The sequence below is a fragment of the Oncorhynchus nerka genome, linkage group LG11, assembly GCF_034236695.1.
Source record: "Oncorhynchus nerka isolate Pitt River linkage group LG11, Oner_Uvic_2.0, whole genome shotgun sequence".
In the NCBI taxonomy this organism is placed as follows: Eukaryota; Metazoa; Chordata; class Actinopteri; order Salmoniformes; family Salmonidae; genus Oncorhynchus; species Oncorhynchus nerka.
The window spans coordinates 50,864,846-50,882,261 of record NC_088406.1 but is presented as its reverse complement, the minus strand read 5'-3'; the positions used below and the strand labels follow the sequence as shown (position 1 = coordinate 50,882,261).

The 17,416-nt window shown below is 42.1% G+C and overlaps 1 protein-coding gene across 1 annotated transcript in view; it reads left to right on the top strand.

Annotated features, from left to right (window-relative positions):
• The window catches only part of LOC115137087 (uncharacterized), a 33,584-nt gene extending 18,826 nt beyond the window's left edge, over positions 1–14,758 (top strand). Inside the window, exons 6-12 of the mRNA XM_029673129.2 lie at positions 1,619–1,650; positions 2,194–2,336; positions 9,241–9,341; positions 10,073–10,302; positions 13,137–13,465; positions 13,690–13,746; positions 13,920–14,758. Of these exons, the coding sequence (XP_029528989.1) occupies positions 1,619–1,650; positions 2,194–2,336; positions 9,241–9,341; positions 10,073–10,302; positions 13,137–13,465; positions 13,690–13,746; positions 13,920–14,191 (1,164 nt within the window). The 3' untranslated portion in view covers positions 14,192–14,758. The remainder of the gene's footprint in view (positions 1–1,618; positions 1,651–2,193; positions 2,337–9,240; positions 9,342–10,072; positions 10,303–13,136; positions 13,466–13,689; positions 13,747–13,919) is intronic.
• The last annotated feature ends 2,658 nt before the right edge of the window (positions 14,759–17,416 follow it).

The following is a 17,416-nucleotide window of genomic DNA, read 5'->3' as shown; positions in this document are numbered from 1 at the left end:
GTGACTATAACCGAAGCGAATGCTCTTGGGAGGTAATATGGTGGACATTTGATTGGGAGATATTCTAGGCTGGAAGAACAAAAGGACTTAAGTTCCTGTACATTATCACAAGCACACCATGATTAGCTAATCATGAAACATAAACAACCGCCTTTATAGGTCTTTATTCCTGTCTGCGCGATGTACTGAGAACCCAGCTGGCTGTATGGACGGTGACAGTATATCTGGAAGGAGCCATGATTCCGTGAAACAGAGTATGTTACAGTCCCTGATGTCTCTCTGGAAGGAGATCCTCGCCCTGAGCTCATCTACTTTATTATCCAGGGACTAAACAGTAGTGAGTAAAATACTCGGAAGCGGTGGCTGGTCGCACTGGACTAGAAGTATATCTCTGAATATCTCTTCTCCGCTGGTGGCATCTTGGAGCAGCCTCTGGGATAAGTTAATTGCCCTGGGGTGTACGAACAAAGGATCCAATTCGGGAAAGTCATATTTCTGGTCATAATGTTGGTGAGTTACTGCTCTGATATACAAAAGTTATTTCCGGCTGTATGTAATAACACAAAAAACCTTCTGGGTTAATAATGTAAGAAATAACACACAAAAAAATGAAATACTGCAAAGTTGCTTAGGAGCTAGAAGCAGAGCTGCCATGTCTGTCGGCGCCATCATCACCCTACATTTGGACTCACTCATTAGTGAATATGCGATAGTGAACTACAGTGAAATGTAACCAAGTGTGTAATATAAAAGGGAGGTTATAGGGATGTGCAATATTCAGGTATTTTGGATATTAAGGGGATGTGTAATATTGAGTATATGGGGGGTTATGTAATGTGGAAGGGTGTTAAAAGTCCTTAAAGGGGCAATCAGCAGTTGCTACATCCATTTTTGGACATATAAATGAATAATATGTACCCATTGATTCTTTCTATGAATTAGAGAGTGATTACATTTCTCCAGCCCCGTCCCTCAGCTGGGGAGGGTTGGGAGGCTGTTTTGTTTGATGTTATGTCTAGCCTATGTCACGCTCGTCTGAAGAAGAGGACCAAAGCGCAGCGTGCTACGTGTACATGATTTATTTTCAAAACACTTGACCACTGAAACAAAATAACAAAGTGCAAAACGACAACGAACAGTTCGGTCAGGTGCAGAAACACAAAACAGAAAATAACTACCCACAAAACACAGGTGGGGAAAAAGCTGCCTAAGTATGATTCTCAATCAGAGACAACGATAGACAGCTGCCTCTGATTGAGAACCACACCCTGCCAAACACAAAGAAATAGAAAACATAGAAATAAAGAAACTAGAAAGCCCACCCCAGTCACACCCTGTCCTCACCAAAATAGAGAATAAAAGCCTCTCTATGGCCAGGGATTTGTGACAGCCTATGCCATGCGCCTCTTTTTTTTGTGAACCTTTTCCTACCACAATGCCTTTACTTGTACATGAAGCAAATATCAGTGAAAAACTGAACGTTAAGAAATATCTCATCTGAAAGGACAATGTTTAATGTTAGTAAAAGGCAACCTACTCGTTTTGTATGGTTGTAATGAAACTTCACATTATGATGGTTTGTCATCTTTGTGTGTATTTTGTTCTTTCTATTTTTCAGAAGAAAACAATTGCTCAGAGTTCTCCAAACGGGTAAGGTTTCCTTTTCCCTTCAACCATACACTGAACCTCATGTCTAACTTTCTTTATTCAATGTTCAATTCAACCATTTCATTTACATTCAGGTTATAAAATCATAAGTGGTCCTTTTGGGTCAAAGCCACAATGGGAATGACACCTGTTTTAAATGATGCAATATATATATATATAAACAGCTTTTCTGAAGGTTCTTTGTAGGTGTTACAAATAGTTTTATTTTCCTTGTGGGTTTAGGCTCTTGGTCTTGGCCCGAGACATTGGCATGGTCTGCCGACAAGCACATTGATATTATTAAAACCTCAACCTTTAACTGTCAACCTTTTGTCTGAGAGGGGTGGAATAATTAAAAACACGCTTATGGATTATTTAAAAAATAAATAAAAGAGTAACTGAGCTTGAGCATGTGTATTTGTGTACATATAATTATGTTTATGGTTTGTTTATGTGTGTCTTTATGTACATGTTTATTATGCATCTAATTGTGTGTGTGTGTCTGTGTGTGTGTGTGTGTGTGTGTGTCTGTTTCTCCACATGCAGTATGCCTGGGGAGAAGCCTTCTGGTCAATGTGCCTGCTTTAACCCAATACCAGAACGTTGCTGTGTGAACCCTACATGTCTCCAGGGACAAAGTTACTCACATGACCAGACCTGCTGTGAGGGAACACTCAGCCATACTCCAGGTAAGACAGCACAAGGTTTACTACTTATCTGCAGTGTGTGTGTGTGTGTGTGTGTGTGTGTGTGTGTGTGTGTGTGTGTGTGTGTGTGTGTGTGCGTTTCCACTATAATAAACAGTGGAAAATATTTTCCCTATCTTTCGGACTCGGGGTGCATCTTTGCGAGTCTGAGTCTGAGAGCAGTGCCAATCTTAGCATGTAAATCTTGGTGGGGGAAAAAAATAACAAGTGGGATGCATGCCAGCAAAGCCACTACACAACACTAAACAATACATTAATTGCACTATAACGGTGACAAACGGGGCCCACAAACGGCCTACATAAAGCTGTCCCAACAGCAGCCTCAACATCTTACCACTGCTACACCTGGCTATCAGCGGAGCCTTGTCTGGCAGCGATAAGATTTAGCCTCATTTACTGCCTTTAAAAGAAACATAGCTGATATGGCTGACTTGCTTAAATGTGGTTTCTAATGACAATTGAGATCCACAAACTATGGCGTAAGTATGGCATTCGATTAAGACATTAATGAGCGAGCTAGGACGGACGTAGTCAATATAACAATTTGTTTAGCACTTTTGAAATGCACAGTGACAGAATTCAGAACATGGGCCATTCTTACAGTGTTCTCCCTGTACACCAAGTCAGAACCGTAAGATAAATAAAGGGAGCATATAAGCAGACAATGAAAGCTCTTACAATATTCGATGATTACATTTCTCTAAAACAGGTTACTCTCACTTATAATTTGCACACAAACCACTGTCTGCTTGGAGTAAGAAATAATGAATGTATTTACGTGGAAATGCCTTGGTTTGCCGTGTATCCCTCCTAACCGGGCCTTTTTGGAAAGGGGGTTGGTTGGGCCTTTTTGCTCCATGCTTGTAAGGCTCTGATTGTCCAAAAGGGGCCCCCACCCATCTTCTACTGTTCTCCTTTGCAGTCGTCCGGTATCCTGTGACTTGTCGTGTAGTCCTGAACAGAACTACAAGTTTATTCTCCTTCAATTCGCTCTGAAAGATGCTTCTTTGAAGGTAGGCTAGCCAGCCGTGTCGATGGTTCCCAGTGGGGTGATGAGAGTAGCGTACCACGGGGGTTTGAGAAGAGTAGTAGAATGGTTCCACTTCAATTTGCTTTCTAGATACTTTACTTCAGACAGCTAATCAGCCGTACCAGTGATTGTCCAGGAGGTGACTTTATTGTCCCTACCTCGTGTTGAGATTAAACGTTTTGAATCCACTTTAAACGTGAGCTGCAGCTCTACGTTTCTCTAGTATGTTAATTTCTTAATTTCTTAATCATTAATTTATACAGTTTGCAGGAAAGGGGCGGTTCCGGCAGGCTGACATGCTCTCTGACCTCACTCAAGGGGGAGGTGACTACTTACTGTGCACAGTTATAGAAAAATGTCCTCTTATAGAAAAATGTTTCTAAAATCCCATCCCTCTCTTATCCAAAACACTTTCATAATATTTCAGATTTCATACACAATGCATCGGATGGACCTCACACATATACAGTGGGGCAAAAAAGTATTTAGTCAGGCACCAATTGTGCAAGTTCTCCCACTTAAAAAGATGAGAGAGGCCTGTAATTTTCATCATAGGTACACTTCAACTATGACAGACAAAATGAGAAAAAAAATCCAGAAAATCACATTGTAGGATTTTTTTATGAATTTATTTGCAAATTATTGTGGAAAATAAGTATTTGGTCACCAACAAACAAGCAAGATTTCTGGCTCTCACAGACCTGTAACATCTTCTTTAAGAGGCTCCTCTGTCCTCCACTCGTTACCTGTATTAATGGCACCTGTTTGAACTTGTTATCAGAATAAAAGACACCTGTCCACAACCTCAAACAGTCACACTCCAAACTCCACTATGGCCAAGACCAAAGAGCTGTCAAAGGACACCAGAAACAAAATTGTAGACCTGCACCAGGCTGGGAAGACTGAATCTGCAATAGGTAAGCAGCTTGGTTTGAAGAAATCAACTGTGGGAGCAATTATTAGGAAATGGAAGACATACAAGACCACTGATAATCTCCCTCGATCTGGGGCTCCACGCAAGATCTCACCCCGTGGGGTCAAAATGATCACAAGAACGGTGAGCAAAAATCCCAGAACCACACGGGGGGACCTAGTGAATGACCTGCAGAGAGCTGGGACCAAAGTAACAAAGCCTACCATCAGTAACACACTACGCCGCCAGGGACTCAAATCCTGCAGTGCCAGACGTGTCCCCCTGCTTAAGCCTGTACATGTCCAGGCCGGTCTGAAGTTTGCTAGAGAGCATTTAGATGATCCAGAAGAAGATTGGGAGAATGTCATATGGTCAGATGAAGCCAAAATATAACTTTTTGGTAAACTCAACTCGTCGTGTTTGGAGGACAAAGAATGCTGAGTTGCATCCAAAGAACACCATACCTACTGTGAAGCATGGGGGTGGAAACATCATGTTTTGGGGCTGTTTTTCTGCAAAGGGACCAGGACAACTGATTTGTGTAAAGGAAAGAATGAATGGGGCCATGTATCGTGAGATTTTGAGTGAAAACCTCTTTCCATCAGCAAGGGCATTGAAGATAACGTGGCTGGGTCTTTCAGCATGACAATGATCCCAAACACACCACCCGGGCAACAAAGGAGTGGCTTCGTAAGAAGCATTTCAAGGTCCTGGAGTGGCCTAGCCAGTCTCCAGATCTCAACCCCATAGAAAATCTTTGGAGGAAGTTGAAAGTCCGTGTTGCCCAGCAACAGCCCCAAAACATCACTGCTCTAGAGGAGATCTGCATGGAGGAATGGGCCAAAATACCAGCAACAGTGTGTGAAAACCTTGTGAAGACTTACAGAAAACGTTTGACCTCTGTCATTGCCAAAAAAAGGGTATTTAACAAAGTATTGAGATAAGCTTTTGTTATTGACCAAATACTTATTTTCCACCATAATTTGCAAATAAATTCATTAAAAATCCTACAATGTGATTTTCTGTATTTTCTTTCTCGTTTTGTCTGTCATAGTTGAAGTGCACCTATATGATGAAAAGGCCTCTCTCATCTTTTTAAGTGGGAGAACTTGCACAATTGGTGGCTGACTAAATACTTTTTTGCCCCACTGTAGAGTGTATACTTTTCACACTAAATGGGCGAGAGAGGGTCTGGTTGGCGTTATTTAGTGCAAAGCTGATCTGACCTATTTGGATCCTCACAGGACAGTCATGACATTGTGCAGTCAATTTTCCGGCCAGTTCTTGACTATGGTGTCACCATTTATCAAAATTCAGCACTCTTATACCATTGGATGTCATCTAGCATAGCGTCCTTCGCTTTATTACAGGTGACAGTTTCAATATTCATCACTGCGTCTTGTATCAGAAGATCGACTGGACCTCGACCTCGTATTCATAGCTGACTAGTTTGTATCTTCTGTGTTGATGAAATGTTTGTTCTCAGGGCACCATTGCAAATGAGATGCTGGTCTCAATTGGGCTCCCCAGAATAAATGAAAGTCAATTTAAAAAGAATTCAAACATGGTCGTTACCGAGATGGGTACTACCAACGCATCAGCGCCATTCATGTACAGAGTTAATAGGAGGAGATTACTGGGCTACATAGGTCACATATAACCAGTGATGGGAAAAGTACCCATACTTGAGTAAAAGTAAAGATACCTTAATAGAAAATGACTCAAGTAAATGTGAAAGTCACCCAGTAAAATACTACTTGACTAAAAGTCTAAAAGTATTTTTGGTTTTAAATATACTTAAGTATCAAAATTAAATGTAATTGCTAAAATATACTAAACTATCAAAAGAGTACTTTTGGGTGTCAGTGAAAATGTATGGAGTAAAAAGTACATTATTATCTTTAGCAATGTAGTGAAGGAAAAGTTGTCCAAAATATGAATAGTACAGTACAGATCCCCCCCCCCCCAAAATAACTTAAGTAGTAGTTTAAAGTATTTTAACTTAACCCTTGTGTTGTCTTAAGGGTAAAAAATGACCACTCTGTTTAACAGCAGAGAGAACCCCCTAAATGATATTTTTTCAACTTGAAATTGTATGACTTTTCCAAGAGTGACCCCAACATTAGAAAAAGTGAAACATCGCCTTTGCTCATATTTCCATTACATTTGTACACCACCGGGTACAAAGATCGTCTTCGAGTCTTTTTTGACCCGGCAGTTATAAAATAATTTACCACAAAGACACACACACACACACACACACACACACACACACACACACACACACACACACACACACACACACACACACACACACACACTACTGATTGAACTCAGACAAAACTAAAACAAGAAACACACGACTCAAGTTCACAGACAAAATTAAAACAATGTCAGACAAAATAAACAACATTTCAGACAAAATAAAGTATTATTGAAAGCATTGTTTCCTAATGGGGAATGCAGTCAGAGACTATAAAGGTGCTGCAGATGACAGTCCCCCCAGTTCTCCCTTCGGTGAAGCCATGAGTGCATGTTTCAGTGTCCAACAGGTCGTAGATCAGATTTTTTCAGATGTCCAGGAGGAACAAGAGAACAAAGATTTAGAAGAGGAGGAGGTATCTGAAGAAGATGGGGAAGAATTACAACCCAGAGCACGATGCATCATCTTCAGATGAAGAAGAAATCCCCGAGCTGAAAGAGAGACATTTTTGTCAAAGAACAGCAAAGTAACATGGTCCTTGTCACCATATGACAACCAGGGAAGGATGGTAGCACACAATGTCATAAGGATGAACCCCGGGCCCACAAGACATGCAGTTGCCCTTGGCCAGGACATCAACATTCTACATGTTCATCACACGAGCCATTGAAAAAATTATCCTGGAGATGACAAATTTGGAGGGTTTCCGTAAATATGGAACTGTAAAAGGATAGATGAGATTGACCTGCATGCCTACATAGGGCTGTTAATCTTAGCGAGTGTGTATAGGTCCCGAGGCGAGGCTACATGTCGTCTCTGGGATGCAGAGAGTGGAAGGGTGATTTTCCGTGCCACGATGCCACTGAACGTATTTCACACTTTCTCAAGAATGCTACGATTTGAAGACCTGCAAGATGTGTGAGAGACAAACTGGCGACCGTAAGAGAGGTCTGGGAGAAGTGGGTGGAGCGTCTGCCATACCTCTACAACCCTGGGCCTGAAGTAACGGTGGATGAGCAACTGGTTCCATTCAGAGGTACATTACAGATTAAAATAAAAATGTAAATGATTTTCACAGTTCATTTTATTATGTATTTCTGTAATATCATTGATTTATGTGATTGTTCTCTGTGACAATGATACTAATTACTGATAGTAATCTCTTTTGTCAAAAGGTCGATGTCCTTTCTGGCAGTATATGCCCAGCAAGCCAGCAAAGTATGGCATCAAGATATGGATGGCCCTGTGATGCACAATCCAGCTACTCTTGGAAGATGCAAGTCTACACAGGGAAGCTGACTAGTGGAGACCCGGAGAAGAACCAGGGGATGCGGGTTGATGGGCTGAGGGGGCACAATGTCACGTGACAATTTCTTCACCTCTTAACTCAGCCAGCAGCTCCTGAAGAGGAAGATCACCATGGTGGGCACAATTAGAAAGAACCAGCCTGAGCTCCCCCCTGCACTCCTCGCAACAAGGGGGAGAAAGGCCTTCTCATAAAAGTTTGCCTTCACCACCACTCTAGTTTCTTACCTCCCAAAGAGAAACAAGAATGTGGTCCTCCTGAGCACACTGCACAAAACGGCTGAGATCAGTGCTCGTGAGGACAGGAAGCCAGCCATCATCCTGGACTACAACCACAACAAAGGAGGTGTGGACAACCTGGACAAGGTGATTGGAACTTACAGCTGCAGGACGATGACAGCCCGCTGGCTCCTGGTCATCTTCCATAACATCACTGATGTGTCCTCATACAATGCCTTCATGATATGGAACAAGATCAACCCTACCTGGATGCCTGATAAGCGGAACATGAGGATGTTCCTGGAGAAGCTGGGAAAGGTACTTGTAACCCCACACATTCAAAGAAGGGAGGCACTCCTCCTTCTGCAGCCTCTGCAGCGCTTGTGAAAGCTATTCAGGGCGCTGAATCTTGTCCTGATCCACCTGAGTCTGCAGCTGGGGCAGGCAAGAGGAGGAAACTGTAAAACAAATACTATGTGCTGCACATGTGATAAATACATCTGTAAAGTCCATGCACACACACTTGCATACTGTCCTACATGTGCTAATTAGAGTTGTTTGATTTATGTTCTTCACGTATTTGTTTTGTATCTATTATCTTATTTTATTCTTATTTATTGCTGTTGTTTATACACCTTGTGGGTGGGAGGCAATGGTTAAAAAAATGGGAGAAGACTAGTATTTTGTAGTTGAATTCGTCATTGTACAGTATATAATAATATATCACGATGTTGCCAAAAAGGTTCAAGACTGTTATTGTTTCCCTTCAATAAAATGCATTCAAAACTTCTTTCTGCACATTTCTGCTACTTTCTTAGGCTGTACAAGTGCTATGTCTTGCTAAAAAAAATGTTTACACCTATGCAGTAACTTTAGAAATAATAATAATAAACCTCTACTTTAGTAAAGAAAACAATTATGACAGGTGTGTTAGATTTGGGGTTTAAAATGTAATTAAGCTGCCTTATTTTAGGGGTGTATTCAGAATGTTAAGACTACACAAGGTTAAGTACTTTACACCACTGCATATAACAACCAGAACCTCTTTCATGTGGCCCTCTTAAGCAACAGTACATTGTTTCGCATCTTCCTGGCAGCTGCTGGAAACAATGTAGATTGTGTTGGGTAATTGATTGTGTTGGGTAATTACAAATTAGTTCATGATCTCCCTTTCTTGAACATCACGGTCCTCCCTCCTTCCCATCTGTCTGCCCAGGTCACTACCATAGTGCTAGCTGTGGCTCTAAGGTGTACAATCCAGACATCAAAACCTGCTGTTGCGGGAAGCTGTCCAATAAGGTGCTTGGAGTAAACCTGGTGAGTCCAGTAGACCTAAGGCCTACAGCTAAAGCCTAGTTCACTGATCTTCCTCCACTACATTAGGTTCAGTTCTCCTCATGTCAGTCAAAGTCAAGTAAAACAGCTTAATCATCCATCTACCTGTTGAGTTGTTGTTGGTCGAGGCATAAAGACAATGCAGGTAAAGTATCTGTCTAAAATGGCCGAAATATCTAAAAGTGGCAATGTAAGACAAGGCTGACACTATAAGTTTTCAACAGATCGATTTAAGTCCACTCAGAATGTTTAGACAGGGCCCCATTGGGAAGTGGGTGTCCCATACTCATTGCCAATGTTCTAGAGTGCTGTCTATCAAGGAGAAAATCTGCCCCGTGATTTACCAGTAACAATAACTATTTATGGTGTTTGCTTTACTTGGGCTCTATGCGGTACCATGTCAGTTCTGACAGCACATTTAGTTCTGTAAGCCCCACCCTGCAATCAGTTGAGAGTAGAGCAGCTCCTCTTTTGTGTGAGAGTGTGTCAGACGACGGATAACTAGAGGTCTCTTTTCTAACGCTTAGCACTGTTGGTAGAGCATGAGTGCACAGGTCCCCTGGTAAGAAAGTTAAACTCTCTTTTATAGCATGTGAACTTTTGTGATTGTGTTTGAGTTTTGGGTATGTGCATGCCACGGTGTGTCTGCATGTCTGTTATTCATGTTGTGTGTGTGTGTTGTTACACTGCTGACTGGTGTGTCTCTCTCCCAGTGCTGCGGTACAACTCCGTATGGTATAGAGGACCGAGGGGTGCTGTGCTGTAACCAGACCTTGCACCGTGAGGTGGAGGATGGGTACCAGTGCTCCCCAGGTGGCCACTTGTATCTGCCATCCCGTGAGATGGTGTGTGGCTCACGAGTTCATCTGAACGATCCAGGCAAACACTGCTGTGGGGAGGAGACATACTACCCTCAGTATGAAATCTGCTGCAACGGACACACGTGAGCTGCACTGTAGTGTGGAAACTGTAGATAGTTTAACCTAGTCAGGTAGTTTATCCCAAAGATGTGGGGTTATCACTGTCTGCAAGCACAGTTTAGAGTGCCTAAGGGCTAATAATTAGATCACTTCATCTTCAGCAGAATGTATCCAGCCTCCCTGTCTAAGTGTTTTTATTTATATTTAACTAGGCAAGTCAGTTAAGAACAAATACTTATTTGCAATGATAGCCTACCCTGGCCAAACCTGGACAATGCTGGGCTAATTGTGAGCCGCCCTATGGGACTCCCAATCACGGCCGGTTGTGATTCAGCCTGGAATCGAACCGGGGTCTGTAGTGATGCTTCTAGCACTGAGATGCAGTGCCTTAGACCGCTGCGCCACTCGGGAGCCCAAATTGTTGATGCAATGTCTTGAAAGTGTGTGCGTGCGTGCTTGTACTATAACTAACTGTGTAAAATATTTTCCCACCCACTGTCTGAGACTGGGTGTGCATCTTTGTATGTTTATGTCTGAGAGACATTGATGGATGCAATTCTGATAAAATAACATACCCACATTCCCAGTCCCACTACCTCAGATGTTGGAGAATTCTTAATGGAATGCACCATGTCTTCCAAACTACTGCCTCCCAGACATATTTCAACAGGGTGTCAACCGCAGAAGCCACAGGTCTAAGGGTATCCTCCCTTTCTTTCTTTCCTTCACTTCACTTTTTCCAGCCAGTGGCATTCAGACAGTTAGACAGCCAGACTGGAGAGGTGGTATGTCTGCTTTTGGGTTTCCAGGAAAGGGGTCACACAGTAGGTAGTGGTTTTTGTCTAACTCATCCTGTTGTCTGGCTTGTGCTTGTGGGTCACGGCCTGTAGCGTGGTTCCCGTGAAGTTGCATGGCAGTCTGAATTTATACAGATGCCATTACTCAATACTTTGGCCATGAATCAAGAGAGAAGTCTGTGAGTGCAGTTGTGAGTAACGCACTTCAATCAATTTTCCTTTTGACTCTGTGGCTGAATCCGGTGGCGGTAGGTGCCGTTTACTATTAGAGGGGATGATTTTTTTTATTTTTATGAGCATGGCCTTATTTCCGGTGGTGTAAAGAACTTAAGTAAAAATACTTTGAGTATCTGTACTTTACTTTACTATTTATATTTTTGACAACTTAGACTTTTACTTCACTACATTCCTAAAGAAAATGATGTACTTTTTACTCCATTCATTTTCCCTGACACCCAAAAGCATTTGATACATTTTGAATGCTTAGCAGGACAGGAAAATGTTGGAAGGTTGGAAGGTATACCAAAAGGATAAAGTAAACCTCTCTGAAGCAGGTTTTCATCAATGATCTCTCTGTACTTTGCTCAGTTCATCTTTCCCTCGATCCTGACTAGTCTCCCAGCCCCTGCTTCTGAAAAACATCCCCACAGCATGATGCTGCCGCCACCATGCTTCACCGTAGGGATGGTGCCAGGTTTCCACCAGACGTGGTGCTTGGCATTCAGGCCAAAGAGTTCTTAGTTTCATCAGACCAGAGGATCTTGTTTCTCATGGTCAGAGTCCTTTAGGTGCCTTTTGGCAAACTCCAAGCAGGCTTTCATATGCTTTTTACTGAGGAGTGGCTTCCGTCTGGCCACTCTAGCATAAAAGCCTGATTGGTGGAGTGCTGCATAGATGGTTGTCCTTCAGGAAGGTTCTCCCATCTCCACAGAGGAACTCTGGAGGTCTGTCAGAGCGACCATCAGGTTCTTGGTCACCTCGCTGACCAAGGACCTTCTCCTCTGATTGCTCAGTTTGGCTGGGCGGCCAGCTCTTGGAAGAGTCTTGGGGTTCTAATCATCTTCCATTTAAGAAGGATGGAGGCCACTGTGTTCTTGAGGACCTTCAATGCTGCAGACATTTTTTGGTACCCTTCCCCAGATCTGTGCATTGACTCAATTCTGTCTCGGAGCTCTCCATACAATTCCTTCGATGTCATGGCTTGGTTTTTTCTCTGTTATGCACTGTCAACTGCGGGACCTTATATAGACAGGAGTGTGCCTTTCCAAATCATGTCCAATCAATTGAATTTACCACAGGTGGACTCCAATCAAGTTGTAGAAACATATCAAGGATGATCAATGGAAACTGGATGCACCTGAGCTTAATTTCGAGTCTCATAGCAAAGGGTCTGAATACTTATGTAAATAAGGTATTTCTGTTTTTGATTTTGTATACATTTGCAAACATTTCTAAAAACGTATTTTTGCTTTGTCATTATGAGGATGTTTTTTTTATATACAATTTAGAATAAGGCTTTAACATAACATAATGTGGAAAAAGGAAATGGGTCTGAACACTTTCCGAATGCATTGTAAATGGTTGAAAGCACAGTAATAACACATGTAGATGACAACTAAACAAAATAATCGGACATGTGGTGGGCCGGGCACAGTGCACGCTGACACAGTCGCCAGGTGTACAGTGTTTCCTCCGACACATTGCTGCGGCCGGCTTCCGGGTTAAGTGGGCATTGTGTCAAGAAGCAGTGTGGCTTCATTGGGTTGTGTTTTCGGAGGACGCACGGCTCTCGACCTTCGCCTCTCCTGAGTCCTTACGGGAGTTGCAGCGATGAGATAAGACTGTAACTACCAATTGGATACCATGAAATTGGGAAGAAAAAAGGGTAAAAATAAAAAGACAAAAAAAATTCAATAGAATGGATCAAATCCATAACATTTTTAATGATCAGTACATATGGTGATCACCCAACAGGACAGCACAATAGCATTAAAGGCACCAAATTATGAGAGATGATGTTCTCTTGGTTTTGGGAAGTAAAGTATTTTTTCTCTTCAAAGACACCACAGGTTGAGAAATGTTTCCTGCTGCGGAGGGAAGGCCTACGACCCCAGCAGTGGACAGAGGAAGTGCTGTGCAGGGACTCTGTACAACCTGCAGGTTCAGGACAGGCACTTGGGTGAGGCCCAGTGCTGTGGGAGTGTCCTGATGGAGGCCGGCTCCACCCAGACCTGCTGTTCTGCCCCAGGGCTAGACCTGCTCTACCCTACCCAGCCAGGGTTCACCTGCTGTGGGCACCGCTATCCCAATGCCTCCCTGTGGTCTTGCTGCGCCGGGGTCCTGCACCCAAGGCCTGAACCACACAACACCACCAAGAACGTGATTCCAGGTCAGTGGGAACAGGATACAATCGATCCGTGATTTATGCCACAGCTTGAGTTGCGTCTGTTTATCTCTGAAAGGTCTCTGAAAGACCAACCTACAAGTCAGACAAGTGATATGAATATTGAATTCTATATCTAGTTCATATAAGATAAAGGGGAGTCTTCTGATGTGTCTCTGCCTGGAGTCCGTCTCTGTCCATTTGATTAGACTGTTGTTCATTATCCTCAGGACCCAGGCTTCTACCACTGGGGGATATGAAGACTGAAGTCCTGTGTCACAGCAGAGGTAAGGCCTCCAGTTTGAAGCACAAGATGACAGGAAACATTACTCACTACTTTGATCTTTAGTAAGAACAGTGGGAAGCACTAGAATCTTCTTTGACTCTTGGAAGTACAGTGGTTTCACAACGCTTATCTAAATGTGTGTGTGTGTGTGTGTGTGTGTGTGTGTGTGTCCAGTTCTGCTGGGGACAGTGGAGAGTGTGTATGTGAAGATGAATGAGCGGTCCATCGTGATGGTGAACGCCATGTACATGCTGGCCTCGCGTGGCCATGTCAGCGCCGTGCCTTCCCCTCACTACGTCACATTACCTGACCACTGCAGCTCCCCTGAACTGGTGCCGGGCAACACTTACATCTGGGTGAAAAATCCTTTCTCAGACACCATAAATTTAATCTCTGATCTCAGCGATCATTCCTCCCCTCTCCGTTCCATCCTTACCATGTGCTGAACGTTTTTCTTGCCCAGAGTAAAGCTCTACATAATGTTTTAAAGCTTTACATTGTTTGTTTGCAAGTACATTGTTAACAATCAACGGTGTAATAAAAAGCTCATCTAGGGTTCAGATGGGGTTCAACAAGTAGACAAGCCATGTGTGTGAAGTGAATATCACATTGTGCAGGAAAAAAATGCCTATTTTAACCAAGCATTTGTGTGTAGGTGTATGACTTCACCATGCATCAATTCAGGTGGTTTTGTGGGGGGTGGTTGCCTTTATCCCATCATCATACACGTACCACATTATCTGACACTTGATCACAGGATCACATTTTTGTTTGATTATTTCACTGCCATACTGTGTTTGATCTTGTCTAGCCAACTTGTCTCAAGAGGACCACAGTGGAAATAAGTCCCAGACTTTATTGTGTGTTATCCTCAATGATTTTATTCAGATTTTATTAGTTTTATCTTGCTGCTTTTTGTTCTGTTGCTCTGCGTGTGCTGAAACGTTGATTAATGTGCACTGTCCCTGTAAAAAAATAAAATAATAAACTTAATGTGCATGCATGACTTTTAAGTTTTATGTGTGCTTGTCTTTTTAAATGGTCGAATTAATTAACTAAACTAAAGAATGTTGTTTAAGATTAAAGGATCAACGGGAATTGGAAGGTTGTTACATGCTCGCCCACTCCTACAACTTGCCTCTGAGACTTGAATGAAGCAATGCATAAACATCCTAGGGCACTGAGTCTTTGGCTGCGTTTATGAGCAAAGTCAAATTATGAATAAAATATTGTAAAACTGATATATACTGAACAAAAATATAAACGCAACATGTAAAGTGTTGGTCCCATGCTTTATGAGCTGAAATAAAAGATCCCAGAAATGTTTCCATATGCACAAAAAAACGTATTTCTCTCTAATGTTGTCCACAACTTTTGTTTACATCTCCTGTTAATAATCATTTCTCCTTTGCCAAGACAATCCATCCACCTGACAAGTGTGGCACATCAAGAAGTTGATTACACAGTATGATTGTTACACAGGTGCACCTTGTGCTGGTGACAATAAAAGGACACTCTAGAATGTGCAGTTTTGTCACACAACACAATGCCACAGATGTCTCAACTTTTGAGGGAGTGCGCAATTGGCATGGTGACTGCAGGAATGTCCATCAGAGATGTTGCCAGATAATTTAATGTTCATTTCTCTACCATAAGCTGCCTCCAGCGTCGTTTTAGAAAATTTGGCAGTACGTCCAACCGGCCTGACAACCGCAATCCATGTGTATGGCGTCGTTTGGGCGAACGGTTTGCTGATGTCAACGTGGTGAACAGAGTGCCCCATGGTGACGGTGAGGTTATGGTATGGGCAGTCACAAGCTACGGACAACAAACAAAATTGCATTTTATCAACGGTAATTTGAATTCACAGAGATACCGTAACGAGATCCTGAGGCCCATTGTCGTGCCATTCATCCGCTGCCATCACCTCATGTTTCAGCATGATAATGCACGGCCCTGTCGCAAGGATCTGTACACAATTCCTGGAAGCTGAAAATGTCTGTTATTCCATGGTCTGCCTACTCACCAGACATGTCACCCATTGAGCATGTTTGGGATGCTCTGGATCAATGTGTACTACAGCATGTTCCTGTTCAAGCCAATATCCAGCAACTTCACACAACCACTGAAGAGGAGTGGGACAACATTCCACAGATCACAATCAACAGCCTGATCAACTCTATATGAAGGAGATGTGTAGTGCTGCATGATGCAAATTGTGGTCACGCCAGATACTGACTGGTTTTCTGATCCACTCCCCTACTTTTTTAAAAGGTATCTTTGACAAACAGGTGTATATCTTTATCCCCAGTCATATGAAATCCATAGATTAGGGCATGATTACTTTATTTCAATTGATTGGTTTCCTTATATGAACGGCAACTCAGTAAATCTTTGAAATTGTTGCTTGTTGCATTTCTGTTTTTGTTCAGTATACTCTATATACATTTTACTTACAGGTGGTCTCAGGAATCAAACCTGCTGTCTTGGCATAGCAAGCGCCATGCTCTACCAATTTAGCTACAAAGGACCACTCTTGGTAAAAATGAAAGCGAATGCTCATTACGGAGTTGATAATCATCAGATGACGTAATCGAAAGAAGATTACGTTGCCTGAACAAGCACCCTTTTTTAGCCAAGAGCCATGCTTTTCCTCAGGGTACTCCTTCACACACAGAGGTCAAAAAGGCATCTGTGTTTTTGAGCCTTTTATCTGAAATTGGTATGTTTTTTTTTACATGTATTTTTTACAAAGCACACTTGTCAGAGAGGACAGAGGAACATCAATCAACAGGTTGTACTGCTGACAACGTCTGAACATAAGGGCAATAATGTGCTGCACTTTCAGAAACCCTCTGTAGTACAATGGACATGTTTACCATCCTATTTACATACCACATAAATGGACTGAAATTCACAACCTAAAAGGATAAACATTCATGTCAAGAATATTAATTTATCGGACTTACATAGAGACATACTGTGTCCTGACAATACTTGCTTTGTGTGTTTGGTATGCTATGTGACAATACATCACTATTGTTTGACCTCTTAAGGATCTGACCTTTTTTTAAATATTTTTTTTGTCTAAAATGACATACACAAATCTAACTGCCTGTATGTAGCTCAGGACCTGAATCAAGGATATGCATATTCTTGATACCATTTGAAAGGAAACACTGACATTTATGGAAATGTGAAACTAATGTAAGAGAATATAACACATTAGATCTGGTAAAAGATAATACAAAGAAAAAAAACGTTTTTTTTCTTGTTGTTTTTTTGTTCCATTATGTTTGAAATGCAAGAGAAAGGCCAATATATGACTTAGGAATCTAGCCGCAATTTAGATTTGGGCCACTTGATGTCAGCAGTGTATGTGCAAAGTTTTAGACTGATCCAAAGGACCATTGCATTTCTGTTCAAACTGTATCAAGACTGCCCAAATGTGCCTAATTGGTTTATTAATAAATTTTCAAGTTCATAACTGTGCACTCTCAAACAATAGCATGGTATTCTTTCACTGTAATAGCTACTGTAAATTGGACAGTGCTGTCACGTTCGTTGTAACGATGAGACCAAGGCGCAGCGTGATGTGAATACATTCTTCTTTAATAAAAGGAAGAACACTAAACAAACTATACAAAACAATAAAACGACCGTGAAGCTAT